This window comes from Octodon degus, unplaced genomic scaffold (genome assembly GCF_000260255.1).
Source record: "Octodon degus isolate 3935 unplaced genomic scaffold, OctDeg1.0 scaffold00193, whole genome shotgun sequence".
In the NCBI taxonomy this organism is placed as follows: Eukaryota; Metazoa; Chordata; class Mammalia; order Rodentia; family Octodontidae; genus Octodon; species Octodon degus.
The window spans coordinates 3,060,331-3,076,037 of record NW_004524769.1 but is presented as its reverse complement, the minus strand read 5'-3'; the positions used below and the strand labels follow the sequence as shown (position 1 = coordinate 3,076,037).

The window sequence follows — 15,707 nt, the reverse complement described above, 5'->3', positions numbered from 1 at the left end:
GAGAGAGAGAGAGAGAGAGAGAGAGAGAGAGAGAGAGAGAGAGAGTCCGAGATAGGACTCATATCCGACTATTCAGTTTTTGAAGTCAGATGTTGATATCGTGACACAAATCGAATAGATTTCTGGGACACACACTCAGACTGCTGTCACCTTTTCTCACGCCAGCCTCCAGGCTGGGGAGAGAAGCACCTGAATAATACCTCCTCTACCCGCACATTTCGTACCTCAGTGCAGGAGCATGTTTGGCACCGAGGATCCTGTGTGATGTCACAGATGCGGTTTTCTAAAGAATGAGCCAAGCATCTGATTATACCAGTTGATCTTTTTAATAAAAATTTGCTGGTATGGATAGCTGAAGTTTGCTCTGCTCTGCTTGGCACCTTCCATCATGCTGAATCCTGACAAATTACCGGTCTCACGTGATAAGCACATTCTGACTGCTCTACAAGCAGACTGTGGCTGTAGATCATCTTAGAGCTACTTTGCAAGCCAAATTTTCACTGCCTTCTATTTTGTCTGTGCACAAAAACTAATTAGGGTAGAGTGAGCAAAAGTAAGTTGAATTGCACGAATATGCTAACCTACATCATGTTGATTTATCGTGTAGAGTTTGACACATACTTGATTATTGCTAGAGTAATTATTTCTTGTATTTTCATTGTTTTTTGTGCATGCCATGCCAGCCCCGCAATGAGACAGCAATTGAGACTAAGAGAGGTGATCCCAGTGCTTGGGAGGCTGAAAACAGGAGGATCACTCGAGTCCGACCTGTGTAGCGAGACCCTGTAGACACTGTACTAAATACATTTTAAAAAATGAAAAAAAAAATATTGTGCTTTTGGAAATTCAGTTACTTATATGATTTTAGTCTTTATTTCTAGGAAAGAATTTATAAAATATCTGATTTATCTTTCAGTTAATTGATGTTTATAAGAGCAAGATTCTAGGACAAGATCTAACCATAGATGTTAATCCCACAGGAGAATTGGAGCCAAGCACGGTGGTGCACACCTACAGTCTCAGCTGCTCAGGAGGGTGAGGCAGAAGATTGGCAAGTTCAAGGCCAGCCTGGGCAATTTAGTGAGGCCATACCTATCTCAAAACAAAAATTAAAAGGGCTTGGAATGTAGCTCAGTGGTAGTGTGCCCCTGAGCTTGGTCCGCAGTACCCAAGGCAGGGTGGAGGACAGAGTTACAGAACAAATAGAGGCCATTGGGTCATTTCAGGGGTCAAGGCGACTGATCCACATTTTAAGTGGGAAAAGGAGTTCCAGCCTGTCAAAGACCAGGGAATGTCGCTACAATTTTAGAGTTCTTTCTTTAATTCTTGATCACTTTAGGAGAAAGAAATCCATGTTCGCAGATGTCTTCCTGGGTGGGAAGTGGGCTACGAGAACTGAGTCACTGGCAGTGACAGGAAGGTGCTGTCACATCTCAGGCGGGAGAAGCAGATGAAGAGCTCAGAAACACAAGTGAGCGTGATGGAAGCGGAGGCTCGGGCTCCAGCTTACCTTGTCGCTACGTCGAAGCCAGTGTCAAGATAATAGCGCAGTGGCTCCGCCATGCGAAAGGGCTTGAAAGTCTAATTAGCTTTGTCCCGCCATTTTGATATTAATTTCATTGGCATACTGCCCCTATGCTGCTCCTTTAGTAGTCAAGTTATTAGGTACAAAGCACTTTATTTTGAAAATCAAGGGCTGGGGATGTGGCTCAGCACCATAAGCACCTGCCTGGCAAGCGCAAGGTCCTGAGATTGATCCCCAAAACCAAAAATTTTTTAAAATATATATTTCAAAAAATGTTTTAAAGATCAAGATAGTCTTTCACAGGCAGTTATTCCTCCTTTCTTTTTGTTTTAGTTATTCAGAAACCAAAAAAAGACCTAGGGTCTACTTAGAATCTGTCACTTTCTAGCCCTGCGATCTGGGCTTGCTGCCACGGTAGCCTGGTTACATACATACTGTAAGCACCGCGTAAATGTGCGTGGGGTGAGCTGACACACTGCACTAGGGGGTACCTCGGGGGCCAGTCAGTACACAGAGGTCAGTGCGCGGTGAGCTCCAGCTGCCAAAGCTGGCCATACTTCCGACTGTGGCTCAGCCACGCCTGCGTGACTTTGGCACACAAGGGGAAGCCACGATCCCCATGTACATTTGGATGGTTTCTCAGTTAACTGTAGGGCCTTGAGCCATGGTGGGCGTTCACCCCTTTCTGTTTATTCAATGACTTCATTTTCTCTAGTCAGGCTATGGGTGGACTTCTTCGCAGGTGGAAATGTCCTTGAGGTCCGCCACTTCCAGGCTGGCTTCTGGGAGCTGGGCCATACCAAACACAGCGCAAGTTCATGGTGTTCTTTCTCGGTTAGTCAGGGCAGTGTGATGTGGTCTCTCCGGAGACTTCTGTGCCCTGGACTCCTCCCATGATGGCAGCACTTCTGCAAAGCCCACTGGCTTGCCATAGCTCGGGTTTCCTAGTGCTCATCCAACCCTTGCCTGCAGCAGTGTCTTCCCAGCAATTACTGTCTAGCAGAAGGATAGATGAAACATACAGGGAAGGCTCCCAAGTGGACGAGTGACTCCCTCACCCAGGCTGTCACCTGGTCGTGCGTCTAGATCAGTACCCTGAAGTCTGAGTTTGTGCAGGAATGCAGAGGACCCACGTTCCAATTCTTGGCGTCCTCCAGAGTGAGACGTGTTGCCAGAGAAGGTTTCGCTTGGAGTGCAGCCTGGGCGGAGAGCGTGCAACCGCGCAAGGAAAGCAGTAAACATCACGGTCCCCAGCAGGGACCGTGAGCCTCACGATTGCGTCCAAGGCCCTGCTTGCCCATTCTCTTCTCCCCTGCATCTGTAAACAACGTGTTAGTTTTGGAGTTTGCCGTCCACGGCGAGGCTCTGGAGGGCGTTTCTCATCGCGGCATCTGCAGTGCCGCAGCCAGCAGGAAAAGGCAAACTTATGAAATGACTTCTAAACACACCAGGTCCTAATCTAAACAATTTATACCGTTTCTTACTCAATAACTCTCAGAAGTCAACTAACTTGGAACTGCCCTAAACAAGTTAAGAAAGAAGTCAGCCATCATCCACTGGGCAGTAAACTGAAGTGAGTGGAGGGAAGGGTGTGAGGTTAGGAGCCACAGATTCAAATCTTTCTCCTCAGTGAATAGATCCTTATTTCTGGACGGCTCTTTCCATCTTGCCAGGGTGAGGCAGGACAGCAATGGAAAATTGCATAGGGGTTTTGCAGATTAATTTAAGATTAAAAGGAGCTTTAGCATTAGAGAGATGTAGGCTTTAGCCCACTTGCCAGCCTTGCTAAGTTAGAATAGCTAGCAGCCTCATTGAAGTGTCGGTCTCCTTACTTATAAATTGAGAATGAGCATCTTCACGTAGGAAGGCTGTCATGAGGACTCTACAAACTGGAAATGCCAAATGCTCGGCGGGTGAGCCCACTGAAGTTGGGTTTTGTTATCATTATGTTTTAGTACTTCTCTCCACTTCATAATGGTGCAAACTAAGCTTTAGAAGAAACAGGCAACGTTAGTGATTCGAGAGAATTTTATCACCAAATTTTCGGATGATTTGGTTCTACAGAAACATTAGTGACTGCTAGCATTGAGACTATCTACCATCTCAAAAAGTAGCGAAGACCTCTTAGGAAAATATGTGGCCAGAGGTAGACGTGCACACCTGTAACTCCACCATTCAGGAGCCAGAGGCAGGACAGTTGCTGTGGGTCTGAGGTCAGCCTGGGTTACACAGTGAATTCAAGGCCACCTGGAACCATGCAGCAAGACCCTCTCAAAAAAAAGCCCAAAACAACAAAATAAAATATGTATGTGTGCCGCACCGGCCCCGCCCCTGGGTGCACTGAGTCAGTGATCGAGCGGGGGCATGGTGGCCAGGCCTGTAATCCCAGTGCTGGTAGGCTGAAAGCGGGAGGACCATCACTTTGGGTCCAAGTTGCACAGTGAGACCTTACACAAATACTTTTTAAAAAATGTATGTAAGTCATCTGAAAATGGAGATCCAAATCAAACCTGGGCACAGGCTGTTTAATAGGGCCTGGTATTAGAATAGAGGTTGCTAACTTACATTTGAAGTTCACTTTCTCTGAGCAAGACTTACTGAAGTTACTTCAACTCCCTGAGTGCCAGCTTCCTTGTTCATACAGTTAGAATATGATCTTTCTCCAAGAATTAATACGCCAAATGCGAAGCAAACAACTTAGCACTAGATAAAAGCAAGTAGGTGTTCTCTCCCTTCATCATAGTCTTCGTGCGTGCTCCTGAGGAACTCAGCCGCCTTGGTGTGACCTTAACTCAGCTTCCCTTCCTGTGTGTCTGTCCCTGCTTCACACCTCGCCCATCTTCTCTGTACACTTGGCCCCTTGTCCCACCCTCATGTCTGGTGCTGAGGAATCTCATGCAGTCCTGGATTGGACCACCAGCCATGTTCAGAGCTATGTAGGGACAAAGCTGGGCTGGCTGCTGCAGGCATGGCAGGTGGGTAGGGGTGACACATGGTCAGGGCCTTCTAGGAGACCTGAGAGTGGAGCAGTAATTTCTTCTGTTGTGAAAAGCAGCTGATGGACCTCCCTTTCTAGTATATGGAGGTTTTGCAGTGCACTTGACATTCACTTAGAGATTTAAACTTTTTTTTTTGTGTGTGTGTGTGGTACCGGGGATTGAACTCAGGACCTTGCACTTGCCAGGCAAGCGCTTATTCTACTAAGCTATCTCCCCGGCCCTAGAGATTTAAACTTTGGCAAAGTACTTTTTACTTGCTGTAGTGGTCTAGAAAATGTCACTTCATGGTGGAAATGTCTCATTGGAGGGACAGGTTTCTACCAACTTCTACCAGTCAAATTCAGAGGTCCTATGTAGCTAAACAACTAGTTTTTAGAAACTAGACTTTAAAGGGCTCTTTTAATTTTTAAATTAATACACTCAAGTAGATTTTGCCATTTGTCGAAAATAGAAACCAAGAATGATGCCTATCATCCCTGGTGCATCAGAAGTTATTCTAAATATGGCATCTTTATAAAAGTCAATAGCTGTCTCATCAAAGGGCAGTCATGCCCAGCGTGGGTGGCTGTCCCAATTGTTTTTGAACTACAGCAGCCATCCAGCCAATCCCAAGGAATGGCTTGCCTTCTTCCTACACCCACATTTTTTCTTAATTATCTCCACCAGGCTGAGTTAGCTAAGGACAGATCTATAGTGTTTCCTGGATGTCAGATACCCCACATCTTCTGCAACCGGAGGGCTACCTGCTCCCTTATGTATTTCCAGTGGCTGGTCTGGCTAATGTTCTATTCTTGTGTGTATAGCATGCATTATTCACAAGATCCACACAATTCCAGCACAAAATAACTGATTTTAAAAAGAAATTCAAACTTCTGCTTGTCCCAGGAAGATAGTGTGGAATTTGATAGCAGATCTTGCACCACACCACTCCTTCTTAAAGTGAGCCTGCACAGTTATGAGACTGCCTCTCCTATTTAGACTTCCGCTCATCATTTTGGAGAAAGCAGTAGATTCAGCTGGGTGTGGGGATGTTCCCTGTAAGCCAAACCACCTGGGAGGTGACAGGAGGATGGCAAGTTTGAGGCCTGTGCAGGTAGCTTTATTTTGAGATGGGGTCTGACAATAAAAAATAAAAAGAGTTAGGGGTGTAACTCATGGTACAGCACTTGCCTAGCATGCGGCATACCCAAATTCAATCCATAGTACCTCAAAACAAACAAGCCAGCCACACAAATACACAATAAAAAAATTTAAGAAGTCCAATAGCTCCAACACCTAGATTTCTTCTATCAATTGTATTATTATTATTATGAGTTAAAAATCAGTAGTGTTTAAAGTTGTATGGCTGGGGAGATAGACCAGTGGTCAAAGTGCCTTCCTGGCAAGCACAAGGACCCAGGTTCAATCCCTGGTACTGCATGCCGTGCTGGCCCTGGTACATTGTGCTGGCCACTGAAACCAGGCCTGGTGGAATAGACCTGTAATCCCAGTGCTGGGGAGGCTGAGACAGGAGGATCATTATGAGTCTGAGCTGCATAGAGAGACCTTGTGCTACATACATACATAAATAAATAAACAAATAAATTTTAAAAATTATAAATTATAGAGGATTAGAGTGAGTTAGGCTCTACTTTCCACTGAAAAACACCTGTGAACTCCATCTTCACATCGTTTAAGCCTGGAGTGCGGATGGCATCGAGCGGGCCACCCACCTGGTTTTCTGTGTGAGGAAACAGATCAGCAGCTGACTTTTCCAGCTGCTGAGAACAAGTTAGGAATAAGACTTGAATTCAGGCTTGTAATTTAGTTCATTATGTATTCTCTCGAAAAACTGAGTGTGCACAAGCCCCTGACTTCCTATGGGTGGGTGCGAATTGGGGCTCGAATCCTTGTGTCTCCTTCAGAGGCCTCACCCACAGGGACCATTTGGTCCTGCTCCTGCTAGGTGGCCAGATCGCAGCCCAGGTCCTAGCGCACAGCAGACTGCCCACTAGTATTTAGAGAATCGAACTGTGAAAGTTAAAGAGTCTGAAAAGAAGGTGCGCACTTGCGAGGCAAGTGGGCAAAGGCCAGCAGAGCCCATGGGCCATGTAAGATACTCAAGGAATGCCTCCCAGGAAAAAGGAGGGCACAAGCATCCGCGAGGACAGGGATGAAATTCCAGAGGGTGGAAAGGAAACAAGCCAGCAAGAATGCATGCATCAGACGTGGGCGGGGCCAAGTGACCTCTGGGGACCTGCCCAGCCCAGCCCTCAGGTGCTGCTGTAACTCATGAGTGAAAGTAATGTCCTTCCTCTTCCTCTTCCTCTTCCTCTTCCTCTTCCTCCTCCTCCTCCTCCTCCTCCTCCTCCTCTTCTTCTTCTTCTTCTTCTTCTTCTTCTTCTTCTTCTTCTTCTTCAACTTCCTTCTTGGCTTTGGCCTATTTTCCAGTTGGTTTGGGGGACTAGTGACCATGACTTGGCTCTGTCAGCTACAGAAGATCTGGCTTCTTTGAGGCAACTACTACAGGAGAAGGGAAGAGAGGCTTAGGAAGGTAAGGTCCCAGCCACTGGCAGAGCTTTGGAAATTCTGGAGAATTTTCTCGCTGACTGAACAGAAAGAGGAGGAAATGAGGCCTGTAGCTCTCTCTGATACCTTAGTTGAGCTGGAGGACACACAGTATGGAGAGCAACCCCAGAGGCAATGAAGTGGGGAAGAGCAGGCTCGAGGCGCTGTGCCTCTTGCTTGCTGGCGTTGAGTCAGGGGTGTCTCTGCACTGTAGTCTCAGTGGTGACCAATAGCTCCTGCCCTGCCCAGCCGAGGGGGAGATGGAGTAAGGAAACCTGTAAAGAGCTTTCAGAGCACTCTATAATGAAGAAGTACAGAGTCTGCCCCACAGCAGGGAGAAATCCTTCTTTAAGAATATATAGTGGAAGAGAGAGGGAAAAAGTCTGTGGAAGTGGCTAAAACCTGCGAATGAAAACCCACAGTCTCCAAACAGGCGCAGAGGCAGGGAGAAAAGATTCAGTATTGTGATTTCCACACCATGGTGTTTTGGGGGCCCTGGCCTTTACGGAACATGTGTCTCTTTCTCTGTAAACTAAGTATTCCAAAGTAAGAGGTGAAAGATTTCATAGTTTTGAAGTTATGGTCAAAGTAAGAGGTGAAAGATTTCATAGTTTTGAAGTTATGGTCACCCTGAAGCCAAAACAGGAGCAGATTTTTCTATCTAATAAAAATTTAATCCCCCCATCAACACAACTCTCACTTCTGTGGTACTCAGTGATGGTAAGATTTCATGCAATGCTCATGCCTAGTTTTATGATGATATATACCACATTGCTCTTTGCACGGGTTATACATGTGCACTATGAATTCACTGCCTGATACATTCCCACTAGAAATAACACACACCGCAGAAGCAGATCAGCTGAGAAAGACACCAGCAAAAGAAAGATAATTTGAGATACTTCTGAGGTAGCAGTTGTAAAATTAAAATAAGCAACTCATTAAATTACCCATAGAGTGAAAAGAAAGCTACAAAAATAGATATTTCCTGGCAAGTCAGTGCTGTTCGAGAACAAATTTAGTTTTAAGTGGAGTTTTAAAATCAGACAATATCAGCTCGTATTCATTAAAATCATTTAAATGAGTTAGACTAGCTTGTCCCAATTCAAACAAAAAGAATAACCTTTATTGGCCTTTGGTGGAAGAAAATTTATTTAAAGCTATATACACAGACATCATTTTAGCTGGCAGATTGTAAACAATATGATTAAGTGAATGTTATTTGAGCCAATTGGAGCCCAATCTTAGAATCACAGAATTAAAAAATAAAAATTCTATGTGTCATTCTTTAACACTAATTTTCCCTCGTATTGTTGCAATTTTGGTGGCCGCTTCTCCGGTTGTGATTCAGTCTCTGTCTCTGTGTGTCTGTCTGTCTCTCTTTTTGTGTCTACCTGTCTATCTGTCTCCTTTTTTCCCCCTTCTGGATTTTGCTATGTTGTTTCTTACCATACCTTCCCCTAGAGGACAGGCCAGGAAAAGGAAAGCGTCTTAATCCGGCATCTTCTTCCCTTATTAAGAATTTAGATTAGAGATTTGATAGGGAAAGATGCTGGCGAATACATGGAGGAGGAAGCCACGTCTGCCTTATTTCCCCTTTACACTGAGACACACCTGGCAAGCAATATCCTGCAAGCCAATGGCTCGCTGAGCCCAGGGCGCAGGCCTTGGCCATGTGAAGCAGATGATGTTTCCGGCTGACCAGTCCTCTGCCTCAACCAAATGAAAAGGCTGCATGCAAAGAGGGTGTCACAGTGACACCTGCTTGTGGAGTGCCTGCTTCCGGGTTTGCACAGCCGCTAGTCATCCTCTTCTATCCTCCAGAATCTGCTGCCTTGTAGGGCTTGCTAACGGCTATAGACAGGGTACATGCATTTTTATCTGTATTAATATTGATCTACCCCATTGGGGCAGTGACATCAAGCTGAAATCTCACCTAGAGAAATATTAACATGCAAGACCAGGCCCCAGGAGTAGGTTAGTTTACTGCTACACTTTTACATATTCATATTCACATTCTCTCTTCTCTCTCTCTCTCTCTCTCTCTCTCTCTCTCTCTCTCTCTCTCTCTCTCCCTCTCTCTCTCCTCCCCCCTTCCCTCACCCCATCCCCATCACCTTCTGATTTCAAGCAGGGCTATTGAAATTTCCTGCTCAAGAGCTCCGTGTAAATACAGATAAACAGTGGCTGCCAGGTGCTGCGTTCTTAAAGTGACATTCATTTCCACCACTCTCCAGGCGATACCATTTCAGCTTCCGAGTTGAGGAAGATAGAGTGTGCGCGTATGTGTAAGAGCATGACGTGACACTTTTGAGGTTTATTCAAGTTGTTAAAGATCTCGAGGTTACGAGAATTAGACTGCGAAGCATTTTCCCTCCTCGCCTCCTACAGGCACGGAATCTACAATTTTCTCAGTCCCACTGTCAGATAAATTGGCAAGTAGACTAAAAGGATAATATTCCCTTAATGATGCACGCACTGGAAGCCCTAGCAACTGTATTAGCAGCAGCCTTCCTGTCGAGGCGAGGCGCGGGGAGAGGCAACTGCGATTTAGACTGACAGATGATTTTTTCCCATCCGTCGAGCAGCCTCAAAATGTCACAATATTTACACCTCTTCCTTGGTGAATTAGAATCCAGAGAACAGTAGACAGAAAGAAAGACAAGTCCGACCGTTTGCGTCTTGATGGGGAAAAGCGGGCCTTGCACCTTTAAATTCTGCCCCCACCCCCAACCCCCACCCCCTTCCTGGGATTTTGCAATAAATCTCCCCGTTCCGCGTTCAGCCCTGCGGATCCGTATTTAAAACAGCACCATCTGGGAAGGTGGGTGGCGGCGGTGATGCGGGCGCCTTGGAGTTCCTTTGCAGCACGCTCGGAATTGCATCAGACTCATCCGAAATCCCCCCGCCCAGCGCCCCGCCTCGCCGCGCTCGCGCGTGGATCCCACCGAGGCTGGGCCGGACCTGGGCATCTGCGCCCGGCGCCGCAGGCTGCTCCGTCACCGGCCCTGCGCGTTCTTTGTGTGTCGAGCAGCCTATCACAGCCCGCCGATCCGAGAGCCTGGGCTTTCATTATTACTGTTGTTATTATTTTCCCTTTCCAAATTTCCACACTCTGGCGTAGCAGTGCAGCCCTCACTTCCACCTGCGCACACTTGGGGAATCTTTCTTTGCCTGCGCTCGCACCCTCCTCTCCAGTCTGGAGTTTCGGAAATGGGTTTTCCCTTCCTCTCTCGCTCCCTTCTTGCCACCCCACCCTGGGCCCTGGCCTTCCCCAGAGCGGGGCAGAGCCGGGAAGGAGTCCAGATCCACCCATCCCCGTGGTTCCGCAGCCGGAACAAAGGGCCCCATCAGGGTGGGGTGAGCCTGTGGGAGCGCGCGGCGCTGGGTGTCCCCTCCCCCCAAGGGGCGCGCAGGTCCCAGGGCGAGCGAGGCTGAGGCAGGAGGACGCGCCCAGCGCTCGCCAGGCGCTCCGGGTCCTCTGCGCGGGCGCGGGCGCGGGCGGGGGCGGCGTAGGGACGAATGCGAGCGCCCGGATCTCCCCGCCGTGCCTCGCGTCTATACCGCGGCCCCCGCGCCCTGCGCCCTGTGCGCCCGGCCTCGCAAGGCTCAGGACTGCTCCTCCGCCCCCGCCCGCCAGTCCCCGCCCGCCCGGGCCCGCTGCCTGGCTCCTAGTCCGGAAAGGACCTTCCACTTCCGAGCCGAGGCCGCCTTTCCCCGGTTACCCCGACTGGCTCGGACCTGGGCTCAGAGCGGTCTCGGCGGCTCCCCTGTCCCTGGAGAAAGCCGGAGCCCTCCAAGCCAGCGCCCAAAACGCGCGAGGAGGGAGGGCAGAGAGGAAGCAAGAAAAGAAGGAAAGAGAACCCAGAAAGACAGCCAGCCAGGGACGAGAAGACGCGAGAAGAGGACGCGGGAGGGAAGGAGGCAGGAGGAGGGGGCGGGGTGCAGAGGGGGGCGGGAGCGGAGAAGGAATCCTGCTCACTAGAGGAGCCCAAATTACCTTGATTCATTTTGTGTTGGAGATGTAGCTTCACCTCCTTCCCTCGCCCCAACCTCCACCTCCCTCTCCTCACCGCACGCCGCCTCCACCGCCTGATCCTCTATGGTACCAAGTCAGGTTTTAGGAAATCGAAAGGGTGCAAAATCTTCATAATTAGCCATGAATCTACTGTACGCCCCCCCCCATACACACCAGCAAAAAGAACGGGAAAGAGCGAGGGGAAGGGGAGAGAGAGAGATCGTCCATCTGAATCAGATATTTGCAGGTCCAAGTTCACTCAACTCGTGACATCCGCAGGAAGACAGAGGCCCCCCCCCCGTCGCTTTGCCCCGGGGTTCTCACCTACTAGGGCCGTGGAAACTGGCCAAATACCAAGAAAGAGCCCCCTCTCACCCTTTCCCTCGACTTCCTCCCCTCTACCTCACGTCTCTTTCCAAAAACCAGGTATCAAGACAGCCCAGGAATTGAGGATGCAGGGGTCTCCGCCCCGGTGCTTACCTTCTTTGCGGCTTACACCACCCCGGTGGCTAGATCCTGGAGATAAACACTTGCATTTCCCAAAGTTAACCCAGTATACCAACCCGGAGCTTGCAAGAGTCTATTCCAGCCTACACCGCTAGGAAGCCAACTTCAGCGAGCTCAATGAGGGGCACAAAACTGGGGCTCGCTTTCCTAACGCTCCGCTCCAAAATCTGACTCCCTCCAGCCCCACGCTCCGTGTGAGCCAAACCTCAGAAAAGACGCTTTTTAAGGGCGACACGGGGTTGGCTTGACAGCCGGCAAAGGGCTACCTTGGTTCACCACCTTGGACAGATCCACTGGCGCTGTCCAAGGTTCTGAATGAACCCCGCCAGCCTAAATCGCACACCAGGCGCAGCAGGCGGAAAAGGCTATAAATTCTCTAATTAAGTGATACTTGATATTGCTCTACACGGTCTCTTCCACTTCCTTGTGTGTTGTCACGTGTGGATGACTTCGCCAAAGCCACCCTGTTCCTAGTTGATCACATGTTGATGAGACCCTTTTCCAAGGATTACCCGTATGGTTACCGGGGCTATGCACTGCTGACTTATTTCTGTCCCCCTCCCCACTCCCATTCTCACCTAAGCTCGCAGTCCCTACGCCACCGTTACCCCTACACCATCCCTAACCCCAGTCTCTAACAGCATTATTGTTTTAGATGGAAATTAACCCCCTTGCGGATGTCAATTACATGCCCACATATAAATCATGGAATAGCCTCATGCACCACACACGGAAAGGCAACGGGTGAACTAGCAGACCAGCCTCAGCCTCCAGCAGCCACTCTAGCATCTTCACACTCCCCCTCCAGTCCCAAGTTTGCTCCACGCAGTTCCACATCGCTGTGTTAAATCTCAAAGGATTCCCATTAAAGTTGCACTGTGTCAAAGCCCGGCTCCCTCGGCCTGGGCGACTGCTGCTTCTTGGCTTGAGAAGCGCTGGGCTGAGCTTCAGTCTGCCTGTTGTTAAGCAACATGTCAAGATTTCTCAATTAGAATGCAGGGTTTCCTGCTACTCACCATTGTGGCTTTGCTGTCCTGGAGACTCAAGTGTCTTAAGATCTCGTCTCCCCGACAGATGCAGGAAGGTAATGTGTCTCGCTTGAAGTCATCATGTGAGAACTTCGGCTTTGCTCAGTGGATCGCCCACCACTTGGTGTGACTTATGAATCTAATAACCCTTTGCAATATCCGCAAGCTTAAACTCTCAACCACCTTGGCGACTACAGAAGACAAAGCAGCCAACATCCAGGTTGAGAAACCTCTCGGTTTACGCAAACGCCCTCACTGCGCGCGAGAGGCTCGGTTCCCCGTGAGTTCTTACGTGATCCTAATGAATGAGCCAGGTTCCCAGTGCCTGCCCCAGTGCCCGGCTATGGAGCGGGCTTGGCGAGGCTGCGTCCTCGCAGCCCAGAAAGTTCCCAGATGAAGTAAGGACTGGCAGGGGACTCCCTTAAAAATAACCCAGGCTGTGCACCGCTCCCGGCCCCTCGATGGGCTCACACCGGGGCCTCTGGCAATGGTGGGCTGTGCCGGAGAGCCGTCCCTGTCGCCAGGTAAGAGTCCCTTCTCCTCGCTAGGCTAGGGCGGGAGGACCGCGGGGGAACTTGTTGCTCGTCAGCGCCAGCAGGCTACGGCTTTAATCAGAATTCCAGAAAAGCGCAGCGGGGAGGGGGCGCCGGGGGTGGCCGTGGCGACAGCTGTGCGCGCTGTTTGCGTGACCACCGCTCTGTGACTCGCTTGGTAAAAAGGAAACTTCTGAGAAAAGTTCTCGCCCCTCCCCCTCCCCACCATGACTAAGGGTCTCGGGCCGCCGAGGCGGTGACATCCGTGGGGCGGGGGGAGGGACGGGGGGCGGGGGACTTGTCCTCGGGCACTGCGGGATGCGCCTCAGCGCATCAGCCAGGCAACTTTCCCTTTTCCTCCCGGGGACAGATGACTAGGCAAGAGGCTGGGGCGATCCACTAGTTGCCCGCAGGAGCCGTGCACGCCGAGTTGAATGAAGTTCTGAGCCTTTGCTCTAATGGGCTGTGGATTCTCCCGGCGCGGCGCAGAGGCGCGCGGATCCCTGGCGCTCGGGAGGGAATCGAGGCTCCTGCGGCTCGGGTCTGCTTTTCCGCAGCCGCTGCCGCATCCTCAGGGGCTTCCCTGCCACTGCTGTGGGGTGCGGAGCGGGCGCGTCCGCTAGGGACCGCTGACCGAGGCAGGAGGGCCTCGCCCGCCCGCGCTTCCCACCCGCAGCTGCGGAGGCTGAGGAGTGGAGAGGGAGGTAACGTGTGGAAAGTAAGTTGCAAAGGAGAGGATGAACTTCAGAAGAAGAAGTTTTAAAAAAAAAGCACCCTGAAATACTTCCCATCACCCCCGGATGCTAAGTACTCGAGAAAGCCAGCACACGCGAGGGACGCGCCCTCGGAGACCTGGGGGCGACTCGGGAAACCTAGGGGACGAGCGAGGGGCGCTGGCGACGCCGCCCAGGCCCAGCGTGGTGAAGCGCCACCCGAGATCTCCTGGAGGGACGGACGCGCGGCTGCCCGCCCAGTCCTCCGCAACGCGGGCGGAGCCAGGAGCGCAGGGCCGGGAGTCCCCAGCGCTTGCTCTGTGGGTTTCGCTTAGTCGACCAGCGCTGATCTTGCTCTCCACCTCGAGATCCCCCAAGGCGGGAGGCCACGCAGCGTCACAGGCCCTGGCCGCGGCGCTGTTGACTGCCAGGCAGAGGCACAGAGCTCTGCTAACGATGGTGGAGAGCAGGGTCCTTTCCAGCTTCGTTTCTCCATTCTGGTCACAGTCACAGGTGCTGTGTGTGTGAGTGTCATGCGTGCTTCCTGAAGTACCGAAGCCGGAAGTAAAGGATAGGATGTCCAACATGCAAGGCAGCTCCGCAGTCAGGGGCTGCTTCAAGCTCCGGCTCTGGCTCTGCCATTCTCTCATGCTCCGCGGGGCTTCTTTGAGGACCATCAGTTTGACTTCCTAACTGTATACGGGTCTCTGTCCCATGGAATCTCCCTCGGGACCCGGTTACTAATATCAGCAGGAAGTCCAAGGTTGAGTTTATGCATAACTCTATAGATGTGCTTCAAAGCCCATCTGTCTTATCCTTGGTTCCAGCCAAGACACATACATACACACGCTTCCTAGACCTAGCTGGGGACAGTTCTAGACTGGCCAGGCTCCCAGAGATCTGAGGTGGGTCATCATGAAAGAATGACAGATACAGAGTCACCACAGCAACAGTTAGCTCCACTGCTCTTGTTGCCCACAATCAGCCACTTTTGTCCATCCATGAGTTAGCCAGCAGATGTTGCCCTAAGCCTGGGGCTGCTGGCGAAAGCTTCCTCAGAGGTGTTGGGGTACAGGCTCTGTGGGCAATGCAGGCTTCCTGAGAATGCAATGCAAATGCCATTAGTAATTTCCCTTACCTATTGACAAATTCTGCTGGCCTGGGGCAGACTGAAGTCTTGCGCTGACAGAGGGAGATGACCACTGTCCAACATTAGTACTTTCTGTCTTCACCCACATGAGGCACTCGTCTGACTCCATCATCAGTGTCTATGTGGGGCCAATCTGCTACTCCTCAGATATTTGTTCTGGAGTTAATCTCATGGTTTTCTTAGGGGGATACTTGAGGGTTCAGAACAGGAATGTCTGAAAGATCTGTGTTTAACTAGCATGTGACTGCACTGAGAAGCAGTCCCCAAAAAACACTTTGGACCCCTATCCAAAGGCATTGCTAGACTTACAACTTGTGGACCAAGAAGAGGGGCAAGAGTTGTTCTATGATAAGATTTGCAACAGTGAGTTTAGAGCAGGGGGAAAAGATGGCAATAGACGCACGTGGGCACATGTTCTGCCCTCGAGCTCCCAGCGATCAGAAGGCAGGGAAAGCCTCCTCACTTGGTATGCTATCTGCTTTCAGCTCTCTCTACTCAATTATTTCCTTTCTTTTTGGTCCACAAAAATCCAGTACCTAAAATAAGCAAAGGTTGCAGTCATCTTATTTGTTCAAAGAGGTGCCACCCAGCATGCCTGCTTTAATTCCAGTACCACCCAGCATACGGGCTACAATTCCAGCCCTGAGAGCCCTTGTCCTTGAGGTCTCATCATGTTTTTTGACACAG

The 15,707-nt window shown here is 50.2% G+C and overlaps 1 protein-coding gene across 3 annotated transcripts in view; it reads right to left on the bottom strand.

The window, feature by feature from the left end:
- Bdnf (brain derived neurotrophic factor) overlaps positions 1-12,933 on the bottom strand; it is a 51,551-nt gene extending 38,618 nt beyond the window's left edge. Inside the window, exon 1 of one of the 3 annotated variants that reach the window (XM_004644113.2) lies at positions 12,613-12,933. In XM_004644113.2, the coding sequence (XP_004644170.1) occupies positions 12,613-12,615 (3 nt within the window). In that variant the 5' untranslated portion in view covers positions 12,616-12,933. Of the gene's footprint in view, positions 1-11,569; positions 12,057-12,612 lie in introns of those variants that run through there. The other 2 variants (XM_004644114.2, XM_004644115.3) reach the window with 2 other exon arrangements.
- Positions 12,934-15,707: the final 2,774 nt, after the last annotated feature.